Source organism: Mus musculus, chromosome 5 (assembly GCF_000001635.26).
Source record: "Mus musculus strain C57BL/6J chromosome 5, GRCm38.p6 C57BL/6J".
NCBI lineage: Eukaryota > Metazoa > Chordata > Mammalia > Rodentia > Muridae > Mus > Mus musculus.
The window spans coordinates 146,773,496-146,795,661 of NC_000071.6; the positions used below are offsets into that span (position 1 = coordinate 146,773,496).

The window sequence follows — 22,166 nt, forward strand, 5'->3', positions numbered from 1 at the left end:
GGTGACGGAATGTTGCCTTAAAGTGTACACAGGTGTGAAAGGCTCAGGGGACATGGGAGAGACTCACATCGGTCAGCTGAGAAAACCTTAAACTATGACTAAATTAAAGGCCAAATGACTGCAGATCTTAATGTACACCTAGCAGTCCATATATGTAATTGTTCTCATCCAATGGTAGAATACATGCCACATCATGTAAGAGCATCAAGCAACAAGTGATATTTGCCTCTTTTTATAGTTCATTAATGAAATGATCAATTAAAACAACAGGCATGTAATATTAATCTATTATTGATAAAATAATGTACACACACACACAAATAAATATAACTTGCTCAGTCCATATAATATTACTTGTGTATACAGTTCTACGGCTGATAAATTGGTATTAGATATCCAATTAGGATGCTCATCCCTAAAGACGATTTCCCCCCTCTTGGTCGGTAGCCATTAGTCTTCTGTCCCTTTTTGTCTAGGGGTGGGGCCCTAGGAGATGCCTCTTCCCACGTTAACATGTCTGTTGACGGGTGGTGTACTTGCTGTAGTCTTGTTTGGGCAGCCATGGTTAGGGCATCATGGGAGAAGTTCCCCCGCCATTTCCTGGAAGATGTTTTTGCGGCCTGTGTAAAGATTATCCTTGCATTGTTCAGATGCTGAGTCTCCTGCTCCCCGTGTCTTGTTGCAATCAGAGCATGGCACTGCAATGCTGATTCTGAGTCTCGTCTGCCTGAATGCTGTGTAAACACTGCTCCCCATTTATTCTGACTTGTCAATAAAAAAGGATCAGCAATGGCCAAGCTAAAGAGAGAACAGGGCTGAACTTCCTATCCATGGGATTGTGGGGGTTGGGGGGGAAGCATGAAAAAAAAGGGTCCAAGAGCTATCATGAGAACGGAGCCAGATCCGTTCTAAAATGCAATTATCTCGGGGACTTTAGCTGGGAGGTAGCCAGATCAGTTTAGAGGAATGGAATAAATTAGTAACTGCTCAGTTCTCTGTTGTAAAGCTTATCAAATAAATCTTACAGTCTTTGTCTCTTATTTGGGAGGTAGTAAGGCTAGAGAAAAATTATTACATTTAAAATTGGTTTAACAAGCACATTTCCTGGTCCTCTGGCTCTTACAATCTTTCCATCCCCTTTTTAGTGATTCTCCTTGAGCCTTTGTTGCAAGAACTGTATTGCAGATGGGGCTAGGTACCCCTTGATCACTTTCTATTCACTTTAACCAGTCGCAGGCTTTTTATAACGTCTCTAACTACTGCAAGGATAAGTTTACATTTATCTGTGGTGTAAGGATAAGTACTCAGACTGCAGGGAGGAATTATGCTGGTACGGCTCTCCACTGCGGTCCATGACTTCATGAGCAACAGGTCCTGGGTTACATTAAGTTACCTCCTATTAAGGTTGGTCCTGAGCTGTGGTTGCCCCCGAAATGTCAGTGCCGCTATTACACCCTGCCATGCTGGATGGACTCTGCTGTGGACCACAGGCATTACAGTTCACAAGGACTACTGGCTGCTTCCCACCTTGGAAGCTCAACTAGCAGCTGTCAGCACTATGGAAGCTGGTCCTCAGGAAGGAGAAGGCCTCCAGGTCACATCCAGATCAGATCCTCCAAGTCCATGTCTGAAGCCAGGCAAGCACATGTGTTTATTTAGCCTCAAACTCAGTAAAGTATATGCTTATGTGAAATTTTCATTTTCAAGTCAGTATAGTTGTAATTTTAGAATATGAGATCTTAAATCTGCCATCACCAAGTATATTAAACATGTATTTCATGTTCGTTATGCCTATAAGCATACTATTCATCTATAGTAGAAAAACTACCATTTATTAAGAAAGCACGGGGGTTGCAGAGCTGGTTCTGCAGCGAAGAGGCCCCAGGTTCAGTTCCCAGCACCCACGTCAGATGTCTCACTACCTAGAACCCCAGTTCCAGGGCATGTGACACCCTCTTCTGTTCTCCACGAGCACCGAACATACCCACACGAAAGCAGGCAGGCAGATACAATTTGTAAATATTTCAAAAAGAAAAAAATCTACACCTAGAACTTCATATACATTACCTTAAATTTTTGGAATTTAATCCTCAAAACAAACTCTTTAGAGATCCCAATTTTATATATAACAGAATCAGTATTCTCAGTGAAGCCCTAAGACATTTTTCTTAATCATATTCTTTCTTCACTCTGTAATAAAAAAATTCTTTAGATAGAACTAATCCAAACATTTTAAATTTTTCACACTTCAAAATGTTCACCTGCTCTAAGAGATCAGTGACTCTCCAGCTCTCCAGCCAGGAGAACAGCAAAGTTACGCCGGGCCTCAGCGCTACCGCGAGAATGCTTCCAAAGCAGTCTGTAATACTAACTTCATTTGAAATTATGATAAATTCACAGGAAGGAGGGGAGGGGAGGGGAGGGGAGGGGAGGGAAAGGAAGGAAGGGAAAGAGAGGAAAAGAGGATGGGGAGGTGAGGGGAAGGAAGGAGGAAGAGAAGGGGGGACACACCTGTTTCTAAGCACCTTTCTCCACAGGCAGGGGGTTGCAGGGGGCAGGGGGAGGGATAGACAGTTACAGAGAAATACAGAGCAGGACAAGGAGCACAGAGCCGCTGACGCCTGCTGACCACGCGGGGCAATCTGCACTTTCACTACCAATGCTATAGACTACAGACACGGATCAGTCTATACAGGCAAAGTCCATGTTGCTTGAAGGACGTGAACAAATGAGTGGAGGGAACCCTCCTTCTTAAAATGAACTGCCAACCGCACGCAGAAAACCCTAAACCTAATGAATAAAAATGATGCGAAACAGTATATTTACGGTCATCTCAAAAGTATCTCCCCAGAAATTAATTTCAAAGTAAAACACAGCAGTGACTTCACACTGGAAAAGCCTGATGAACCAGTATTTGTACTTGGGAAAAGTATGCATGACATGAATCTAATCCTGAAGGAGCATCAACCAAGCCCACCTGAGGGACAACCTGCAGAATGACTGGCTTGTCCCTCTCATCATCTCAAGGTCAAATGAAACCAAAACCGCTGGCAGGGGTATGAAAGAAACTATAGATGGTCCAGAGAGATGGAGTGCGTGCAAACATCCTATTTGCAAAGCAGATTTAACAAAATGCAAATAGCCAGTAGAGAATGTCTGGGCAACTCTCACACTTGCAATTTTCCTAAAACTTCTGATCGGATTAATACAGTCTCCACAATGGAGTAGCCTCCATTCACAAACCTGGGAAAATTGTCCATCCAATATGAAAGTGACTAGTACGCACAAGAACCTGAATTGCTTCTCAGCACATGGCCTGGGCAGTTACCACCTGTCGTTAGGTCTCGTGGGGTGGCACAGCCCTAATTCACTCCGCCTTCTCAGGGACTGAAGTTGAAGGGCAGCTCCTATACTTTAAAAGTCAATGCTCTAGCCCCAGTGTCCAGTCTTACTGTAGGTAGCCAGTGGGCACGTCCTACCCACACATGCTGTGCTGAGTTCCTTTACTGATCTGCCCTATTTGTTTGTCTTAAATGTCACGCTGGAGTGCTTATTCAGGGTTGTAGCTGGCTGTTGACTCAATAACCAATTACTGTCTGTTTCTTCTATTCATGGATGCCCTGTGGAAGGGGCTGGCAAAGGGGCAAGCCGATGACTGGCTATCTGGAAGCAAAGCAATTGGCTTACAGGGAAGACGCCTGCGGTCTCCATCTGGACGCAGTGGTAGTTCTCCCAACTCTGTCCCACGGTGAGTCACCGAGCATTCTTCCCAGAATACCCCGAGCCTTTGCACCTACTTCCACTTTACAGTAAATCAAAGGGCAAAGGAGCACATTTAAAGACCACAGGAAACATTCAAACAAACCCTGCAAGCCCTCACTGGTGTGACAACGGCCTGCCTGCTCAGCAGCCATGGAGGAAAGAGGAGGCTGTACTAGGTTAATGGAGACACAGCAACGAAATCAACAGCTCGAGTCACTGCTGGACCATGACTCCAAAGAACAAAAGACCACACAAGGCGTGCTGGTAAAACCTGAGCTACTGAAACATGGACTCCACATTAGACGGTGTTAGTAAGTAAACCCCACTACTCTTTTTGGGTAAGAAGTGGAGATATGGGCTGTGGAGACAGCTCAGTCAGTTTAGTGGTTACCAAACAATCTATTTGGAGCTGAGTTCAATTCACAGAAACCACATGTGAAAAGAAAAGAAAAGTCTGGCACAGTGGTACACACCTTTAACCCAGCACTGGGAGGACAGGGGACATGGCAGGCAGATCTGTGTATCTGAGGCCAGCCTGGTCTACATAGCAAGCTTCAGGACAGCCAGGACTACAGAAATTCTGCCTCAAAATGAAGAGGAAGCTAAATAGAAGAAAAACACGGTGTGGTGGAGTGTGCTATAATGCCAGCATTGGGAGATAGACACAGGCGGCCCACTACTTGTTGAGCTCCAGGTCACTGAAAGGCCCTGCCCCAAGATCCCTCCCAAAAAAGCAAGTGCATAGTGCCTGACTAAATTCCAGCTGAGGATGTCCTCTGCATGTTCAGTGCACATGCACACACGCACGCACGCACGCACGCACTCATGAGTTATATCATCATGAAGCAGGGTGGGTGTACTGAGACATCTGGGGCCCTGGACTGTCTGGCAATGCCCGCAGTCTGGACAAGCTGGAGCAGTAGGTCGAGGCCCCTCACTTGATGACCTTAGCTGCAGTAGCTTATGGTGGAGCTGGCTCTGGATGCCCCCATCATCTTGTGCACCAGGAGATCGCTCCCGCTTGAGTCCCCACTGCTGCTCACTTGCCCTGCAGCCACTTAAAAAGCCACGTAGCCCCGACATCCCCGGCTGCCTGCACCTCAACCTCTGTGGCCCCGCTTCTGCTTCAGGAGCGCCTGTCTTGTTTTCTAAAAATCTGCTCTATCTACACGGGCTTCATACCTCATTCTCTGCAGACCGATGAGACTCACAATGATTGCAGTTAACAGATCTTGCACTTCCCTCCGAATGGCCAATCTCCCCAAGCAACTGTCAAAGCTCTGATACTTCCCAGGGAGTTTTCCCCCTTGGTGGACAGCAGGCAAATCCAAGATGCACTGTCTCAAGATGCACTGTCTTGCTTCTAACAGAGGTTAGAACTCTTTCCATCAAACTAAAGCTACAATACAGATGAAGCAATACCTGACCAAGGAACTGAATGTAAACACTCTCTGCAGAGAAAACTAAGCTCCAAGAAGAGACTCTGTGGGAATGAATTAGTTCACCGATGGCCTCCTATAAGGCCATCTTCTTCCGAAGTTTGTTGTTCCATGTGGGTAACTTTTCAGAAGGAAAGTCAACCACTAGCTCCCACAGAACTTACTCTACGTTACTAGGCTGCATTCACTTAGAACCTACTCATCGCTGGGAAACACGAGCTCAGACTTAGTTTCACAGCAAGACATATTTGTCACAAAAGACTAGCTGCCCCAAAGTCCTTTCTAACCTTTTTTTTTGTTTTTTTTTTTGTTTTTTTGTTTTCGAGACAGGATTTCTCTGTGTAGCCTTGGCTGTCCTGGAACAATATTTTTATAACACTAAATTTTTACTATAATAAAGAAGCAATAAAAAAATGTGTTACAGCCAGGCAATGGTGGCGCACGCCTTTAATCCCAGCACTTGGGAGGCAGAGGCAGGTGGATTTCTGAGTTCGAGGCCAGCCTGCTCTACAGAGTGAGTTCCAGGACAGCCAGGGCTATACAGAGAAACCCTGTCCAAAAAAAAGTGCGTTACAAAACTACAGAATGAGGGAAAAAAGTTAACAGCAAAAAGTACTTGATTTTAAGAGTTATGGGGTGCTAGAGAGATAGCTCAATGGTTAAGAGCACCTCTGACCCCTCAGAGGAATCCAGTCTGGGTCATGAACCCACGTGGCAGCTCACAATGCGCGCTCTCTCTCTCTTTCTCTCTCTCTCTCTCTCTACTACAACACCCTCTTCTAGCGTCCTCCAGCACTGCATACACGTGGTACACTAACATACAGACAAAACACTCAGACACAGAAAATAAAACACATCTATAACAGTAACTGAAAACGAGTAGAAAGTTGAGTGTGGTGCTACACAGCAGCAATACAAACACTTGGGAGGCTAAGGCAGGAAAGCTCTGAGTTTGAGGCCACCCTATCTGCAGAGCAAGACTGTTCCAAAACCAAACTATCAGAAAGAGAGCTAGCTTTCTACCTGAGATCCACTCAAGAAGCAAAGATGGATGTCGATGCTCACATCAGGTCTGGAAGGGTCCCCCACCCACACTCAGGCTAGGTGGCCCACCTTAGATAAGCCTTTCAGGAAATCCTCTCAGAGAAGCCCAGAGGTTTGTCTCATAAATCCTGCCACGCTGACACCCAAGATCAACCTCCACACTCACAATACACAATGGTGCAGGGAGGACAGAGATACAGGTAGCACTAGACGTGAACCGGTTGGTCACACCATTAAACTAAAGGTGGAGGTTATCAGACTAAATCAAATAAAAATCCCAGGCTGGGGAGATGACTCACTGGTTAGGTGGACTTGCTGTGTAAGCATGAGTCCCAGAGTACGGACCTCTAGCACCCACATAAAAGCCACTCAAGGCCATAAGCAAACCTGGAACCCCAGCCCTGGGGAAGGCTGACAGGGTGTGGCTGGGCAGCCAGCCAGCCCAGCAGAAAATCAGTGAGTTCCAAGTTCATCAAGAGGCTGCAACTCAGCAAAGTGAGGTGGAGTGACAGAAGAGGTCTCCACCCAGCACACACTGTACGCACGCACTCACACACCACATTCACACACACAAGAAAACAGATCCTGCACCAGGCACAACTGCAGGCTTGTTGTCTAGCTACTGGGGAGGCTGAGGCAGGACTAAGACTCAGAGTTCCAGACCAGCCTCAGCTACACAGACAAAGAAGAAAAGGAGAAAGCAGTTTTCAAAGTTCACACAACCAATCTCCAACAATGCACTAGCAAATGGAACCCATCAGCAGTCCAGAAGAGCCATGCACCAGTGGCCCACCAGAGTTATCCCAAGAATGCAAGGGCAGTCTGACCGCCTAAAACTAATTCCTATAATAGAGCATGCTAACTGAATTTAAGTAAAATTGCGTGCTCATTTCAGTAGACAAGTGACACCTTTTCACAACCAAGGAAAACACACAAACCCACCAGAACAGAATCCAGAAGACGTTCTCAACCTGGTAATTCGGAGAGTGCTCACCTGTTTGCCAAAGTGTTTGCCATGTGCACAGAGACATGACTGTGATCCCCAGAACCCAAATGAAAAGGCTAAGAATGGTAACATGTCTGCAATTGCAGCACCCACCCGAGAGGCAAAACTAGCAGATTCTTGGGCCATCCACCTTGATTTCTGAGGCAAGGTCTCTCACTGACTTGGGGCTTGCCAATCATGCTAGGCTGGCTCTTGATAGACACTTGAAGAGATCTGTGGCCTAGACAAACACACACACACACACACACACACACGACACTTGAAGAGATCTGTGGCCTAGACAAACATACACACACACACACAAACACAAGAAACACCCATAAAAACTCAACAGCAGAGCTGCAGAGATGGCTCAGCAGTTAAAGAGCACTCACTACTCTTTCAGAGGCCCTGGGTTCAATTCCCAGCAACCACATGGTAGCTCACAACCATCTGTAATGGGATCTGATCCCCTCTTCTGGTGCGTTTGAAGACAGCTACAGTGTACTCACATACATAAAATAAATAAATAAATAAATCCTTAAAAAAAACTTCACTGTGAAAGGAAGAATTGGCCTGTCTGTACCCACAGCCCGGTCTCATACCACGAGTCTTAAGCCAATACAAGAGTTGCTGGAACAAACGGGCTCTGAGGAGCTGAGCATAAGACATAAGACTGCTTATTTCTACATCTTTTGCACTCAACAATCTTTAATAAGACCACAATTTCGTCAAAACCACCCAAATACACCAGGATCATAGGGGAAAAGGGTGATTTATACTCTCCAAACTCTTTTAAAATTACTGAAAAAAGTTAAGGATATTGAGGGGAAAAGAAAAAAAAAAAAAAAAACACGCACCCACACTCTATCAGAAATCTGATAGCAACACTCCACAATCAATGCAAGCCCTTATCAGAACTCCAGCCAATTGTTTAGACATTGATAAGCTGCTTCTAAAACCCATGCAGAATTAACACGAGACCCAGAAGAGTCAACTGTGATCATGAGAAGAACAAAGTCTGAGAACCCCCACTTCCTGATTTCAAAGCACCCATAATCAAAGCAGTAACACTAGAGGAAAGCCACGTGAGCAAGTCAAGGAACCAGAGCTGAGGTTTCAGCTGCAGTGGAGGCACTGGCCTGTCACCCGGCATCTGTGACGTCATCCTCTACTTAAGTTTGAAGACAGCCTTGACACTGTTTCAAAAACACGGAACAACACAGAAGCCAAGATCCCAGCTATAAACCCGCATATTCCTCCATTTCTGTTTGCTTTCAGCAAGGGTGCTAAGGCCATCCAATGGAAAATAGGCTGTGCGTGTGTGCGCATGCGTGTGTGGTGGGAAAGTGTGAACTACACCACACACGTGTAAAGGACAGAGCAGAGTCAGTTCTCACCTTTACAAAGGCACAAACAACTCAAAGCCATCAATGAACACACAGATAAAACATGTGACGTAAGTACAGTAGAAAACAAATCCATTAAAGGTGACAGAATACGGGTACATCTTGTAGCACAGAGGGACCCTGAAAATGATACCAAGGGCAGAGAGTCCGTCACAATAGGCACAGATAATATGCAAATGGTAGCTGTCTGGAAGGGAGGAGAGTGGGAAAGGAGGTGCAGATGGCTGCTGAAGGGGAGGAATACCTTCTGAGATGGAGAAATGCCCGACAACTGACGTGAATATGCTAAACCACTCAACTGTATCTGAATGTTTTAAGAGCTGGGCCTGGTGACACAGACTTGTAAGGCTTGTAATCCTGACTAGTATAGGTTGAGGCAGGAGAGTGGTAAATTCAAGGCCAGCTTTGCCAACTCAGACCTTGCTCAAAATAAAACAGTAGGAAGAAGGCTGGATTTGGGGGTTGGGTGGCAGACATAAGAATCAGGAGTCCAAGGCCATCCTCAGCAGCACATAGACTTCTCGGCCAGCATAGGTTACACACAAGACCCTGCCTTTAAAAAGAACTAATAAAGACGCCCGTCCCAGATGCGTGTAGGAGATGTAACACTGTGGGAGAGTGCAGTACGAGGAAGGCAGAAGGGCTAGCTAGGATCAATACACCGACCGTCCAATGAGGCGCTACAGCCAATGTATGTAAGGCTTACTGTGTCCAAACTCAAATACGGTTTTACTCTTCAATATAAACTTAGCTGTGTCCACACGGTGCAGCTCCTCAGTTATATAGACCCTAGAAGTGACTGAAAGTTCCATGAACTCTAGACTCGAAAATGGGGTTGACAAGAGTAGCCCCCTTGCTTCCAACATGAGAAGCTTTCCATCACCCACAAGCTGGCCCCCCACAAACTCACTCTTGGGGAGCACCCACCGGTCAACACTGTGGTGAGAGCCGAGGCTCGCCTCGAAGTGTGGCCGGCCACATGTACCTAGTGAACATGAAGCACTCTCGGCCTTATCCGGCTCACACACACACACACATCTGGTGGTTTTCCTCTCGCCCCCTCAGTATGTTTTTCCCCTTGTCCTCTCATATTCTGCTGAATTTCTTCTAGACTTATGAGGAAAATGAGAAAAATTAAGTTGCTAACCGTCCCTATTTTTGCCTCATCCTAGCCAGTAGCTTTACTGAGATTCCAAATCTAATCCTAACAGTCCGTTGTAAAATTAGAGAGACATGAGGAGCCCCTTACTCCTGCTGGCTGAAAATATCTCAACCTTTAGAAGCATGCCTGCAGTCGAACGCCTGCCGTCCGTCCATGTAGAGCACGTCCGGAAGCTCTCCCTGGACCGGCCTGCCCTCTTCTGTCTCACTGGCTCACCTGCACTCTTGGACGGTAGCCTTCAAGATGGCCCTCCAGCCACCTTACAGTCCCAGTCACCAGACAGTGCTGCTGCATGCCTTTAACCTGGCACTAGGGAGGCGTTCCAGGCCAGCCTGGGCTACACAGAGAAACCCTGTCTCAAAGCAACAAGTAAAACAGTTCAAAACACTGTTTTAGATTTACTTTTACTTTATTTTATAAGTATGAGTGTTTTGTGGCGTGTATGTGTGTGTACCGTGTGTGAACCTAGTGCCCTTGGAGGGAAAAAAAAAATCACTGGATGCCACAGAACTGGGGCTCTGGGACGTTATGGAGGTGCTGGGGACCGAACCCAGGCCTCTTGAAAGAGCAGCCAGTGCTCTCAACGAGAGCCATCTCTCCAGCCCCTATGAAAACATTTTTAATGTTTTAAATCCTTTGTGTAATGCACCATCAAAAGCCACAAACTATGTATAGTTGTGGCTAAGACATTTCAATGTGGCTCTCCTCCCTTAACATGGATTCAGTCTGTATCAAAGCGTTTCCTTAGTACATTCTAGCTCTCTCTTGACGGTGATTTGTTCTAAAGTTCTTTAATCAGTGTAAACCAACAGCCCCAGCTTCCGGAGGAGCGAAGCCTCGGTGCTTCGTCACCCAGAGGGGCTCCAGGGAACTAAATTCTCTCTTCTGGCGTCTGTGGGCACCTGCACACATTAAAACAGACACACGTATATAAAAACAAAATCTTTAATTTAGAAAATAACAGTAGTGGTGGCGCACGCCTTTAATCCCAGCACTTGGTAAGCAGAGGCAGGTGGATCTTTGAGTTTGGGGCCAGCCTGGTCTACAGAAGGAGGGAGTTCCAGGACAGCCAGGGCAAGCTACACAGAGAGACTGTGCTGGGAATCCCAGCTTCACCTGAGCAGAGCAACTGGACAGAATGGGGGAGAACGGTCTGAAGAGGCACAGCTGTGTCTCCAGCTGCCACCGCCCCTCATGAGATTTCAAAGTGAAAACTGCAGCCAGACCCCGCTGTATACGTACGACCCACTCCATCCACCTCATGACCCCTCAAGATCCAGAGTTTGCATTTGCTTACAGATTCTGGAAGCCGCCTCCCTCAGGAGAGACTGTTCTGCTGAGACTAAGCATGGTATCAGGACTCAAGGAACCTCATTTGTAATACTTGTAAAAGAGCTCAAACACTCCGCCCATCCTACATGAGCCCGTGCTACAGTCCTCAGAACACACTACGGTAGCAGGAAAGAAAAGCCCACCCCCAACCCGTGTCACACTCTAATCCCCAGAGTATGTAAATACCATGCTACAGGGCAAGGGGAAATTAAGGTTGCATAAGGGCTTAAAGTTGCTAAAATCAAATGGCCTTGGTTTGGAGATTACCCTGGATTATCCAAATGGGCCTCCCCCCAACCCCCAAGTGTCAATGACTGACAGGAAACTAGTATCTGAGGGATGTAAGAGTGACCAGACACTGCGACCTAAAGACACAGAAGCTGAGGTCAGGGAACATGAGAAACCTCTAAGGTAGAAAAGGCAAAACAAAACAAAACAAAAAATTGAGCTCCCCAGACCCTCCAAAAGAATAATCTCTTTAACACCCATTTCAAAGTTCTGGCGTCCAGAGTGCACAGTAAGAAACGGGTTGCTGTGAGCATACAGATGTGGCTAGAACTGTGCTGTTTATAGGAGCCACTGGAAATTAATGTATACACAAATGTTTTGGTTTGTTGTAAACATTACATATAGAAACAAATGCACTCTAATATAAAAACTACTCAGCTCATCTTTCTGAATTACATATTTAAGAATCTGAAGTAAACTTTTTAAACAAATAGGTTTAATAAATTTATAACCTCAAAATGTTTGCTTTAAAAAACAGAAACGTGCTGGATGTGGTGGTGCACCCCTTTAATCCTAGCACTCGAGAGACAGAGGCAGGGGGATCTCTCTGATGAGGACAGCCTGGTCTACACAGTGAGTTCTAGGAGAGCTAAGACTATGTGGAGAAACCTTGCTCAAAAAGAAAAAGAGAAAAAAAGAAAGGAGGAAGAGGAAGAGGAAGAGGAAGAGGAAGAGGAAGAGGAAGAGGAAGGAAGGACCATGTACTGGACATACTCTGATGGTCTAGTAGTTCACTGAATCTGCACTGGAGCCTCTGTGTTCATTCACACACCTGATTATGTTGGAAGTGTTTGACTTTTTAAAAACTATTTCATACCATAAAGATATGAAGCACGTCACAAACTTATACCGGATCTTTGCTCAGGGATGGTGCCAATCTTCATAAAGCAAAAAAGCAACAACAAATCCTTGCAATATCAGCAAAGGCTCCAGAAGCAAAGCATGGGCTGGAGAGACGGCTCAACAGTTCAAAGCACTTGCTGCCCTTTTAGGGGACCTGGTGCCATTTCTGGCACCCATATGGCAGCTCACAACCATTTGTAACTCTAGTTTGGGAGGAGGGGGTGTCTGATGCCCTCTTCTAGCCCGCGGGGGTACTGCAAGCATGTGGTTCACAGATAAACACTCACACACTTAAAATAAATACCTTACTAATTTAAAAGTCTAGGAAAAAAAAGAAAATTTCTTCAAAGTCCTAAGGGACAGACTCAGACACAGACACTCACCCACAGAGCAGAAGACTGTCCGTCCTGCCAAGTGTCGGCTGTAAACGCTTTCTACTCCTAAAAAGACGTCACTTTACCAGGCCCCAGGACTTCCTTTATGGCCTACCTGACCCACACAGGCACTTCTAACTTGAGTTATTTAAGTTCTCTTTTCAGATACCCTTGAGAGAGCCCAGAGGACCAACACTGTACATATTAACCCAACTTCTACAACTTCAGACTTTTTTTAAAAAAGGTCTGAAGTTATTAGCATTTGGACTTTGCAGACGTCAGAAGTTAACAGCTCTTGGGCTGGAGACGAAGCTCCATTAGTAAAAAGTGCTTGCCTTGCACTCGCAACGCCCTGGGTTCAATCCCCAACAGAAACCCAGCACAGACTCCTAGCCTGTAGCTGTAGCACTCAAGAGGAAGACGCAATAGGATCAGAGCTCAGAAAAATGCCAGCAAGATGGCTCAGTGAGTTAAGACACTTGCTGCAGAGCCTCAACCACCTTACCTCGATCCCCCAAACACAGAAGAACCAAGTCTGAAAGGTTGTCCCCTGACCTACACACATGCACCGTGACATGTGTTCATGCATACAAATATATAAACTTTTTTTAATTAAAAAAAAGAAGTGCAAAGGTCATCCTCAGCTGCCACATTCCAGCCAGCCAGGGATGCAGGAAAACCTACAAAAAAAAGCAACCCGTTTCTTACTGTGCACTCTGGACGCCAGAACTTTGAAATGGGTGTTAAAGAGATTATTCTTTTGGAGGGTCTGGGGAGCTCAATTTTTTTGTTTTGTTTTTTGTTTTTTTGTTTTGTTTTGCCTTTTCTACCTTAGAGGTTTCCCATGTTCCCTGACCTCAGCTTCTGTGTCTTTAGGTCGCAGTGTCTGGTCACTCTTACATCCCTCAGATACTAGTTTCCTATCAGTCATTGACACTTGGGGGTTGGGGGGAGGCCCATTTGGATAATCCAGGGTAATCTCCAAACCAAGGCCATTTGATTTGCCTGTGCCCCGGCATAGTGGCCGACGCCTTTGATCCCAGCACTCAGGAGGCAGAGGCAGGAGGATCTCTGTGAGTTTAAGGGCAGAGCAGCCAGGGGTACAAAGAGAGACCCTGTCTCAAAACAAACAAACAAACAAAAAAAGTTAACTCTTTCCCTGTATCAGCAAAGTAACCAAGCTAAAATACCTTACTAGAAATGTTTTTAGAGACTGTTTAGCACCTCAGCCAGCCAGCGCACATCACACTGTACCGTCAGCAATCTGGGCTTTCAGTTTTCCCCTAAGACAGGGTCTCAATACAGGGCTCAAGCTGGCCTGCTGCTAAAGCTGGTGATCCTCCTGCCTCAGCCTCCCAGGTGCTTACAGGCCCACAAAACCACACCCACTCCAGTTTTTATTGTTTTCTTCCAAAACAAAATCTTTACACCATTCCTGCCTCCTTCTATTCAAACTCTGTGCACATTACACAATCATCTATATGAATTGTTTGCATGTTAAACACTCAGATCTTTCAAGAATTCCCCCACAACATTGATTCTGAGTATTCAAATGAGTGGCCTACATTGACATCTAGGACTTAATTATGTTTTTTTCCAACACCTCAAGGTAACATATAGGTATTTAAGTAATCTTCAACCCAAGAGACAAAGTATCTACTAATAGGTGTATCCCAAAGCAACAAAACAGGGCTCTAGAGAGGATGGGCAACCAGGCAGCTGAGTGTGAGACACAGCCTGAGCTTCTAGCTGGAGAACAACATGCTGGAGGAAGGCTAAGGCTGGCTGAAACAGACATGCCTGCTCTGATTCAAGGATGGTGTTCCATTGTATTTAAAATATTTAGGCTGGATGCTGGGGTGACAGAGTATAGGGTTAGCATGTGCTTAGCATGTACGATCACTGCGTTCAACCCTCAACCTGGTAATAAATAAATAAACAAACAAACAAACATCACTCTGTCTCCTCACACAGTGCTCTCAAGCTGTCTGAACCTCTAAGATAGACCGGGGTGCCCAGTCAGTCACTGCTGTTCCCAGACGAAACAAAGTAATTCCCAAACTATTCAAACCAGAAGAAGATGATCAATTTCATTCTTAGCTTTAATGTCATCATTTGATTTAAATGTAAGTGAGTGTCCTCAGAGGCAGCTGCTGCTAATAACTAATGATGGATGAATTGGTAAGTTTAGACTCCAGCAAGTGTTTGCTGGGCTATGAGATTCACCAGGGCAACACACACACCTTAAACCCGGCAGGAGCCAGGGGAAGCAGCGGGAGCAGGGCACCCCTCCGAGGGAGCGAGCAAGCGAGCGAGTGGCAGGTTGTCATTGTCTAAAGACACAGTTCACAGTTAGGGAATGAATGTGGACCCTTAAATAAGAGAACCAGTCCAAGTGCATGCTTTTCTTTCCAAAAGTACAGGTGAAAACGGTGTCCAAATTGAGAAAGCCAGGTGTGGGGGTGCAGAGCTGGGACCCTGCACATCCAGTTCTCAGGGGCTGAAACGCACTGATCAGGCTAGAAGCATCTCCGGGGCTATACACCAGACCCTATCTCAAAGGCCCAAACCAGAACAAACAAAGTGTCAAGGGTGCAGCTTAGTGTGGAGTGTGTGCCTCCCACAGACGAGGTGCAGAAGCTGGGGTTAGTAAACAGCCCTTTGGATCAGCCTGATGGTAATAAAGTACTGCGATCACTAATCCTCAGTGAAGACTTGAGGGGAGGATATGTGTATTCACTGTGGGCTGTCATTCTGCATAAATTCTCTAACACTAAAAAGAAGCTAGGAAAATCAAACAAGACTGTGAGCTGCCAATGTGAGCACAGACAGCATGATCACATCGGTTACAACTTCTCAAGGGACGAGACCTCAACTTCACATCTAAAGGAAACCGTGCAATGCTCACCAAAAGCTGTCTAACTTGGGCCAGCAAGATGGCCGGCCCTCTGTATGTAAAGGTGCCTGTCATCCAGTCTGACAACCCAAGTCCAATCCCCAGAACCCACCTACATATGAGGGGACATGCTCACCATGGCACATACACTTACATGCATATCATGGACACACAGATGATCATTTTCTTAATTAAAAGAAATGTCTGACTCAATCCTTGTATTCACAGATGACAAAAACAGTTCAGAATTATAAGAAAACTATTCCCCACACATACATCTAAATGTCAAAATCTGGGCTCCAATGTACCTCTTTTATTATAGCATGATGCAGAATAAAATACATAGTAAAACAGCCTATTGAGTTTCTGCAAGTGACTACTAAAAGAGAGACGTCCGCACCCCCCAGTGTGGTTAAAGCTCAAGGGTTTCTGGAAGGATAAGAAATGCACACATGGCCAGTCTTTCCTGAGACTACGGTACGCTGTGTTAGAGGAATTAACATCACTTTACAGGCAAGAAGAAGGGAATGTGGTCAGGCAGCAGGAAACAACCTCCTCTGCAGTGGCTTGGTCAAAGGCATAGAACTAAAAAAAAAAGAAAAGAAAAGCCTTGCGTGAGAGCGGCTGAAGTGCAGATTCAGTGTCAGAAACTAACCAAGTGGATCAGGACTGGGTGGTCATTAACCAACTCGGGATCTCCTAGAGTAAGATTATCGAGAGGTGGAAGAAGACACCAGAAAGGCCACATGGCATGAAGCAAGGCCCCCTTTCGGACCCCAGTGAGCTGTTTTACTCCAGGTTCAGCAAAGCACCTTTACTGGTGCAAGTGTCTTAGACATAATTTCATGCTTAGTAACTATATCTATCACTTTACCCTCTAATACAGCAGGGTTGTCAAAGTACGGGTCGCAACCCCCTCTGACTTTGTATAATGGATTGCCTGCATATCAGATATTTACATTACGATTCATAACAGTATCAAAATTACAGTTATGATGCAGCAATAAAATACCTTTATGGGTGGGAATCACCCCAGCATGAGGAACTATATTAAAGGTCTCGCATCAGGAGAGAACCATTGCTCTGATCCCATAAACACGTAACCTGCTGGCCACCTAATTACCCACCCCTGTGACCCAGTCATCTTGCCAAATTATCTTAAAACATTCAACTCTCCGTGCTTATTGGTCAACTTTTGAAACAATCGTGATAGTGACTGCTGGGACGACTGAACTGTCGCCTACAGTCAGGCTTGGGGAGCGGGGCAGAAAACAGGCTTATAGAATACACAGCCCAAAGCTCAGCTTCTTGGGTCTCCAGTCCATGATCCCATAACTGAACTAGGGACAGCTGTGACAAACTGGACAAGCTTCAAGGGTTTGTGAATGAACAATCACCCAAAATTAATTCCAAAATCAAACATCAGGCTTCATTAGAAAGCAAGCTAATGAAGACACATTGCAAAAAAAAAAAAAAAGAAAGAAAGAAAGAAAGAAAGAAAAAACAAAAAAAACCTAAGGACTATGGCTCCCAAGTTCTCTCCTCTGCCTCCACATAAATGAATTTTGATTTGGATCAGGACAGAACATCTAAGAGTTTCTTAAATGTCCCTAAACGTCCTTCTGGCATTTCTCACTACATGTTTTATGGGAAACAGTTTCTCACCAGAGACATAAAAGTCAAACTATCAATCCTGATGACTGCAGAAAGGAAGCACTCCAAGAATGGAGGAGCCTACCTTTAATTTCATCGCTCGATTGACAAGTGGAAGCAGGAGATTCAGGAGTTCTCCAAACACAGAAAGGAGTAAGGGGGTGGAGAGCAGGAGGGACACAGAGGAAAGGAAGGCAAGGCAGTGACCTGCTCATTTCTCCATGTTCCTTCAGATAAAGCCTAAGTTTTAGGGCTGTCCCCCTCCTTTCTGGAATGATGCTAAGCTGCATGCCCACACACGCATACTAGCCCAGCAGCAAGAAAAGGCAAGGGAACCAGCTTTACCTGAGATGGCTGCAATAAGTGCTTTATAGTTTCCACGTCAGAGTCCAGTACAACCTAGCACCTACCTTGTGGCTTTCACTTCACTCACACCCACACTCACTCTCGCGCACACACACGCACACCTCCTGCCAGGCAAGCAGCCAAGCCAGTGCCATCTCAAGCTGAGAAGCCGCTCACCTCCTTGTTTCTGCTCTATCCAATCTCCCTCCCAATAAGTCTTTCCCAACCAGGACTCCCACAACCAGAGACAGCGGCCAGCTTCAGCCAGTGCTACAAACTCCCAGTGGGCAGCCCTGGTCTCCGGAAGACATCCTGGACACCTGGATTAGCTGCGGGCTGCTGCTGATTTCCAACCAGGACCCTCTGCTGTTCGCTGATTACTAAGTACAGAACTCAGCAGTTCATGAACCACACTGCACCAGGCTGTGAGAACAGTAATCTCCCGTAAGGAGCAGCCGCACACCAAGCTGAAGGTGTACTAGAGTGGCCAGTAGGGAACCGATTCTGGAGGCACGCTCACGACAGTCTGAAGACAGGCACTCTCTGAGCCAGGCCACAACACCAAGACAAACACATCACACTCATTTTCACACAAAGGCAGAACAGTGATCTGAATCAAGGCCTGATCTGAATCAAGATCTAAATTCAAAATATTGAAGACTTATTTGTAATCTATTTCACCCAATAAAGCTACTGCAGGTTTGCTCTGCACCTTATTTTGACAAGTGAAAAAATTATGTAAACTTCCATACTTAACAGAATAAAATTTCAATTCATCAAGTGTTTCTCTGTTTCTGACCTGCTGACGCATCCATTTCTGAGTCCCCTTCCCTCCACTGTTCCACAGCTTCACTCAGCCTTCCCTCCCTCTACTTCAAACTCACCTTGTGAGTAAATGAAGGCCTCTCTGCACTGTATGAAGATGTTAATGCTCCAATCAAATGGCATAAATAAATGGTAAGTTTTTCACTAAACCCCTCAGTCTAAACCTGGTGTAATGGTGCATGCCTGATATCTCAGTGACTGGAAAGTAGAGGCAGGAGAATCATGAGTTCAAGGCCAGCCACCACTACATACCAAATTCAAACTCAGCGTGACCTACAGAAGACCCTGTTTCAAAACTGCAGCAAAGGTGGAAATCAAGCAAACAAACAACCCCCCCACCATGAACTACTGAAAGGTAAGGGGGACCATAGACAGCACAGTACTCCCGAGATCACAAAAGTCCTGTGCAACTGTCTAAGGCAGGGTGTTGTTCAGGTCACGTGACCTGCTGAAGAGAGTTACTCGCTGGACAGTTCACATTCCAAGCAAAACAGAACCTACAAGCAGGCTGTTTCTCATTTTCACTTTCAATTCATTCTCAGAAGATGGACAGCAAGCTCCCTTACACTCAAAACTGCAAATCACTCTGATGCTCAGAACCTACTCCGGGAGGGTAGTAGGATTTATTCAAGTAAGAACACAGACACGCCCAATCTTAATAGCACCTTTCTAACAGTCTCACTCTGGCCAGGCATGGATGCCTATGCATTTGCCAAAAAGCATACACACACCATGTGCAATTACCGGACCCGGGCAGAAGCCCTAAGGAGAGTGAGCTTGGGAGTGGACATCAGCCTCTCTCTGGATAGAGAACCCTGGCAGGGCTCTGTCCTCTGCTGCTCTTTTCTGGGGTTGTTTTGTGGATGTTAGGTTTTTTGGGGGGTTGGGGGAAGTGGGGGGGGGTGTTTGTTTGGTTTGGAAACAGGGTTTCTCTGGCTGTCCTGGAACTCACTTTGTAGACCAGGCTGGCTTCAAACTCAGAGATCTGCTTGTCTCTGCCTTGAGAGTGCCACAACCCACCACGCCCTTTGTTGCTCTTATTTGATTGTGCTACATTATTACATACATGAGTATTGTCTCCCTCAAGTAGTAGTAAACACAAGAAAGTGGGCATTATCTTTGGTTAGGGAGGGTCAGTTCTTTTGACAGGAGGTCTTAGCTACACTTGCCTGGAAAGTGTGATCTTTCTACACCCAAAGTCCTGGGCTAGAAGCATGCCATAAAAAGCCCTGCTGTGGCAACTGTCTGGATCACTGCTGTAGCCCCAGTTCCAGTCAGCTGGTGCTAGATGGATACTTGACTAAACTGAGTGAATGAACAGACTACAGGAATCACACCACTCCTGAAACCTTCGACTTTGTCAATGAACCATGACCCCAAAATACACGGAGCTCAGCAATCTGGCAAAATTATCACTATGAAAGATTCGATTATCCCATGTGGCATGTCTAATTAGCACAACCAATCCCAGTAACTGTAAACACAGCCCCCTTCTCAACCCCAGGAAAGAAGAATTACCCACGTGGGAAAATGGAGCCTTCAGTGATTCCATAATCTTCCGACTTTTTTGATGCTGTGGATTTTAAGTCCACTTATTCCACCCCTTTTTTTAATACTGTTCCACAGAAAGTAGCACAGAGTCCACTTTTCCTACCTGATTCTCCACTCCTTACACACACACACACACACACTCACACACAACCACAGATCACTTGCAGGTGGAAGATGGTTTGGAGAATCTCCTAGATACAACCCAGAACACAAAAACGGAGATGAAGCAGGTGCAGGTCTTTGGTAAATAACTCCAGACCCACACTGCAAAGAGTAACTTTTTTCATTGATTCATAAATCACAATCTCTACGGCGAAGTTCATAAAGGAGGTAATGGATTTGCTTTATCACGTGGGAAGCCGTGGTGCTTCTGGCAATGCACAAAAACACGTTTGGAACCCACCCGCGCGCGTTTCGTTTTTTTCGGGGGAATCTGTGTACTTCAACCCCACACAGCGGTGTCTGCTCTATTAAAATAAACAAATGACAGGAAAGCGAATGCAGCTTTTCAAGATTAACACAGATTCCCAGAGACAAGGCTGCCATCTGGACGGACACAGGTTGGAAGCCGCAAGAGTTCCTATCGCTTCAGAGAGTTGAAAATAAGAAAACATTTCAACAGCACTCTTAAAAGTTTCCACCTTCACACGCCCCCTTCCCGAGCCAGGGCCTGGGGCTCCACCTAACCCGAGGAGGAACTCCGCCAGGACTTCCGTCTTCCAGTAGGATCGAGACCCTTCCTTCCTGCCGCAGACCCCCGCCCTGCCCCGCGCAGGGCCCCAAGGAAATGCCGCGTCCCTTCCCCTGGCACAATCCCCTCGCTTCCCGGTACCAGTCCCCAGTTTAAAGTCCCGGCTCCAGCCTCCAACCTCAGTCCACACCTCGAGTCCCCAAGTCCCCAACCCCAGTCTGCAGCCCTTACCCCCAACCCCGTCCCTGAGCCCCCAGGCCCTAGTCCCCAGCCACAGTCCCCGAGTCCCCGGTGCCCAGACCCAGAGCTCCCCGTCCTCAACTGCGACCCCGTGGTCAGGACCCAACCCCGAGCCCCGGTCGGTCCTATCCCCAGTGTCCCGGCCCCGCCTGCCGTGTCCAGCACGCCTTCCCCGCGGCCACTCGGCCCCGCGCCCGGTCCGCCCGCACACGACCAGGCCCGCGGGCGGCGCCTCGAAGGCGGGGACCGGCCCCCCGGGCCGCGCTGCCGCCGCACCTACCATGGTACAGATGGAGGCGAATTTGGAGACTGTCATTAGGATTTCCATCCGCCCGGCGCCATCTTCCAGACAGTCGCGGCGGGCGGGGGACGCGGGGAGCCGGGCCGCCCGCTCGCTCCGCAGCCCGCGGCCGCACCCGGAGCCGCCGCCGACCCACGCTTCTAGCCTGCTGGGCCGCCGCTGCCGTCGTCGCCGCGGGCGCTCAGGCTTCCTCCGGCCCAGCCCCCGCCCGCCGGCCGCCCGCCCGCCCCCGGCTCCGCCCCGGCGCACGGCGCAGCCGCCGCCTCAGGGCCCGCGCCTGCCCGGGAAGCCGCTCACAGCACACCCCGCCCAGCGCGCTGGGGAGAGAGCTCCGCGCAGGCCCTACCGCCCCGACGACCGGGCAGCGTCCTTCCGCCCCGCCCGCCTCCGGCGCCGCCACGCCCACCGCAGCTGTGCCACGCCCATGGTGCCCCGCCCTCCCACGGGGGGGGGGCGAGCTTGGGGAGGACGGCTCCACCCAGTGCGCGTTGGGGCGGGGCGAGACCCGTGCCGCGTTCCTCCTGCAGATGGGTCCTAGCGCCGACGTGAAGCACCTACCTTAGCTTGCAAGAGCGGGTCTTTAGGGGATCGAGCCTTTGCTCTGCGGCGTCTGTGACATCAAGCAGCCTTTAGAGCGACTGACAGTCAGTTGAAACAGAAGACGGAGACCATATCTGGGAAACTGGATGGGTTGGAAGGCAACCCCGCCAGAGTCCCAAGCACTTGGATGTTTTTCTGGGGTGAATCATCTGGGCCTAATTCCCTAAGAAAAGGCTAATTAGATAAAAAGACAAGATTTAACTCTATGAATTAGCAGTAGTGGGGGAGAAGAGGAAGGGGAGCCAATCCTGAAAAACAGTGGGATACCAACTTGGAATTTGTAACAGGGTGGTATGTCCCAAGTAAGAAGCCGAAGCCAATGTGTGAGGAGCACATAGACCGTGTTAGCTAGTGGATGAACGCTTCCTATTTTCTACCGGCAGAAAATTCATAAAACTTCATAAATTACTACTTTAAAAAGCCTGT

At 47.2% G+C, this 22,166-nt stretch overlaps 1 protein-coding gene across 3 annotated transcripts in view; it reads right to left on the minus strand.

The window, feature by feature from the left end:
• The window catches only part of Usp12 (ubiquitin specific peptidase 12), a 60,148-nt gene extending 38,687 nt beyond the window's left edge, over positions 1-21,461 (minus strand). Inside the window, exon 1 of one of the 3 annotated variants that reach the window (XM_030254365.1) lies at positions 21,120-21,369. Coding sequence is in view for 2 of the 3 variants with exons in the window: in NM_011669.3 (NP_035799.1) it covers positions 21,120-21,167 (48 nt within the window). In the remaining variant the exon portion in view is untranslated. Of the gene's footprint in view, positions 1-21,119 lie in introns of all 3 variants that reach the window. The other 2 variants (NM_011669.3, XM_006504819.3) reach the window with 2 other exon arrangements.
• Between the last annotated feature and the right edge of the window lie 705 nt (positions 21,462-22,166).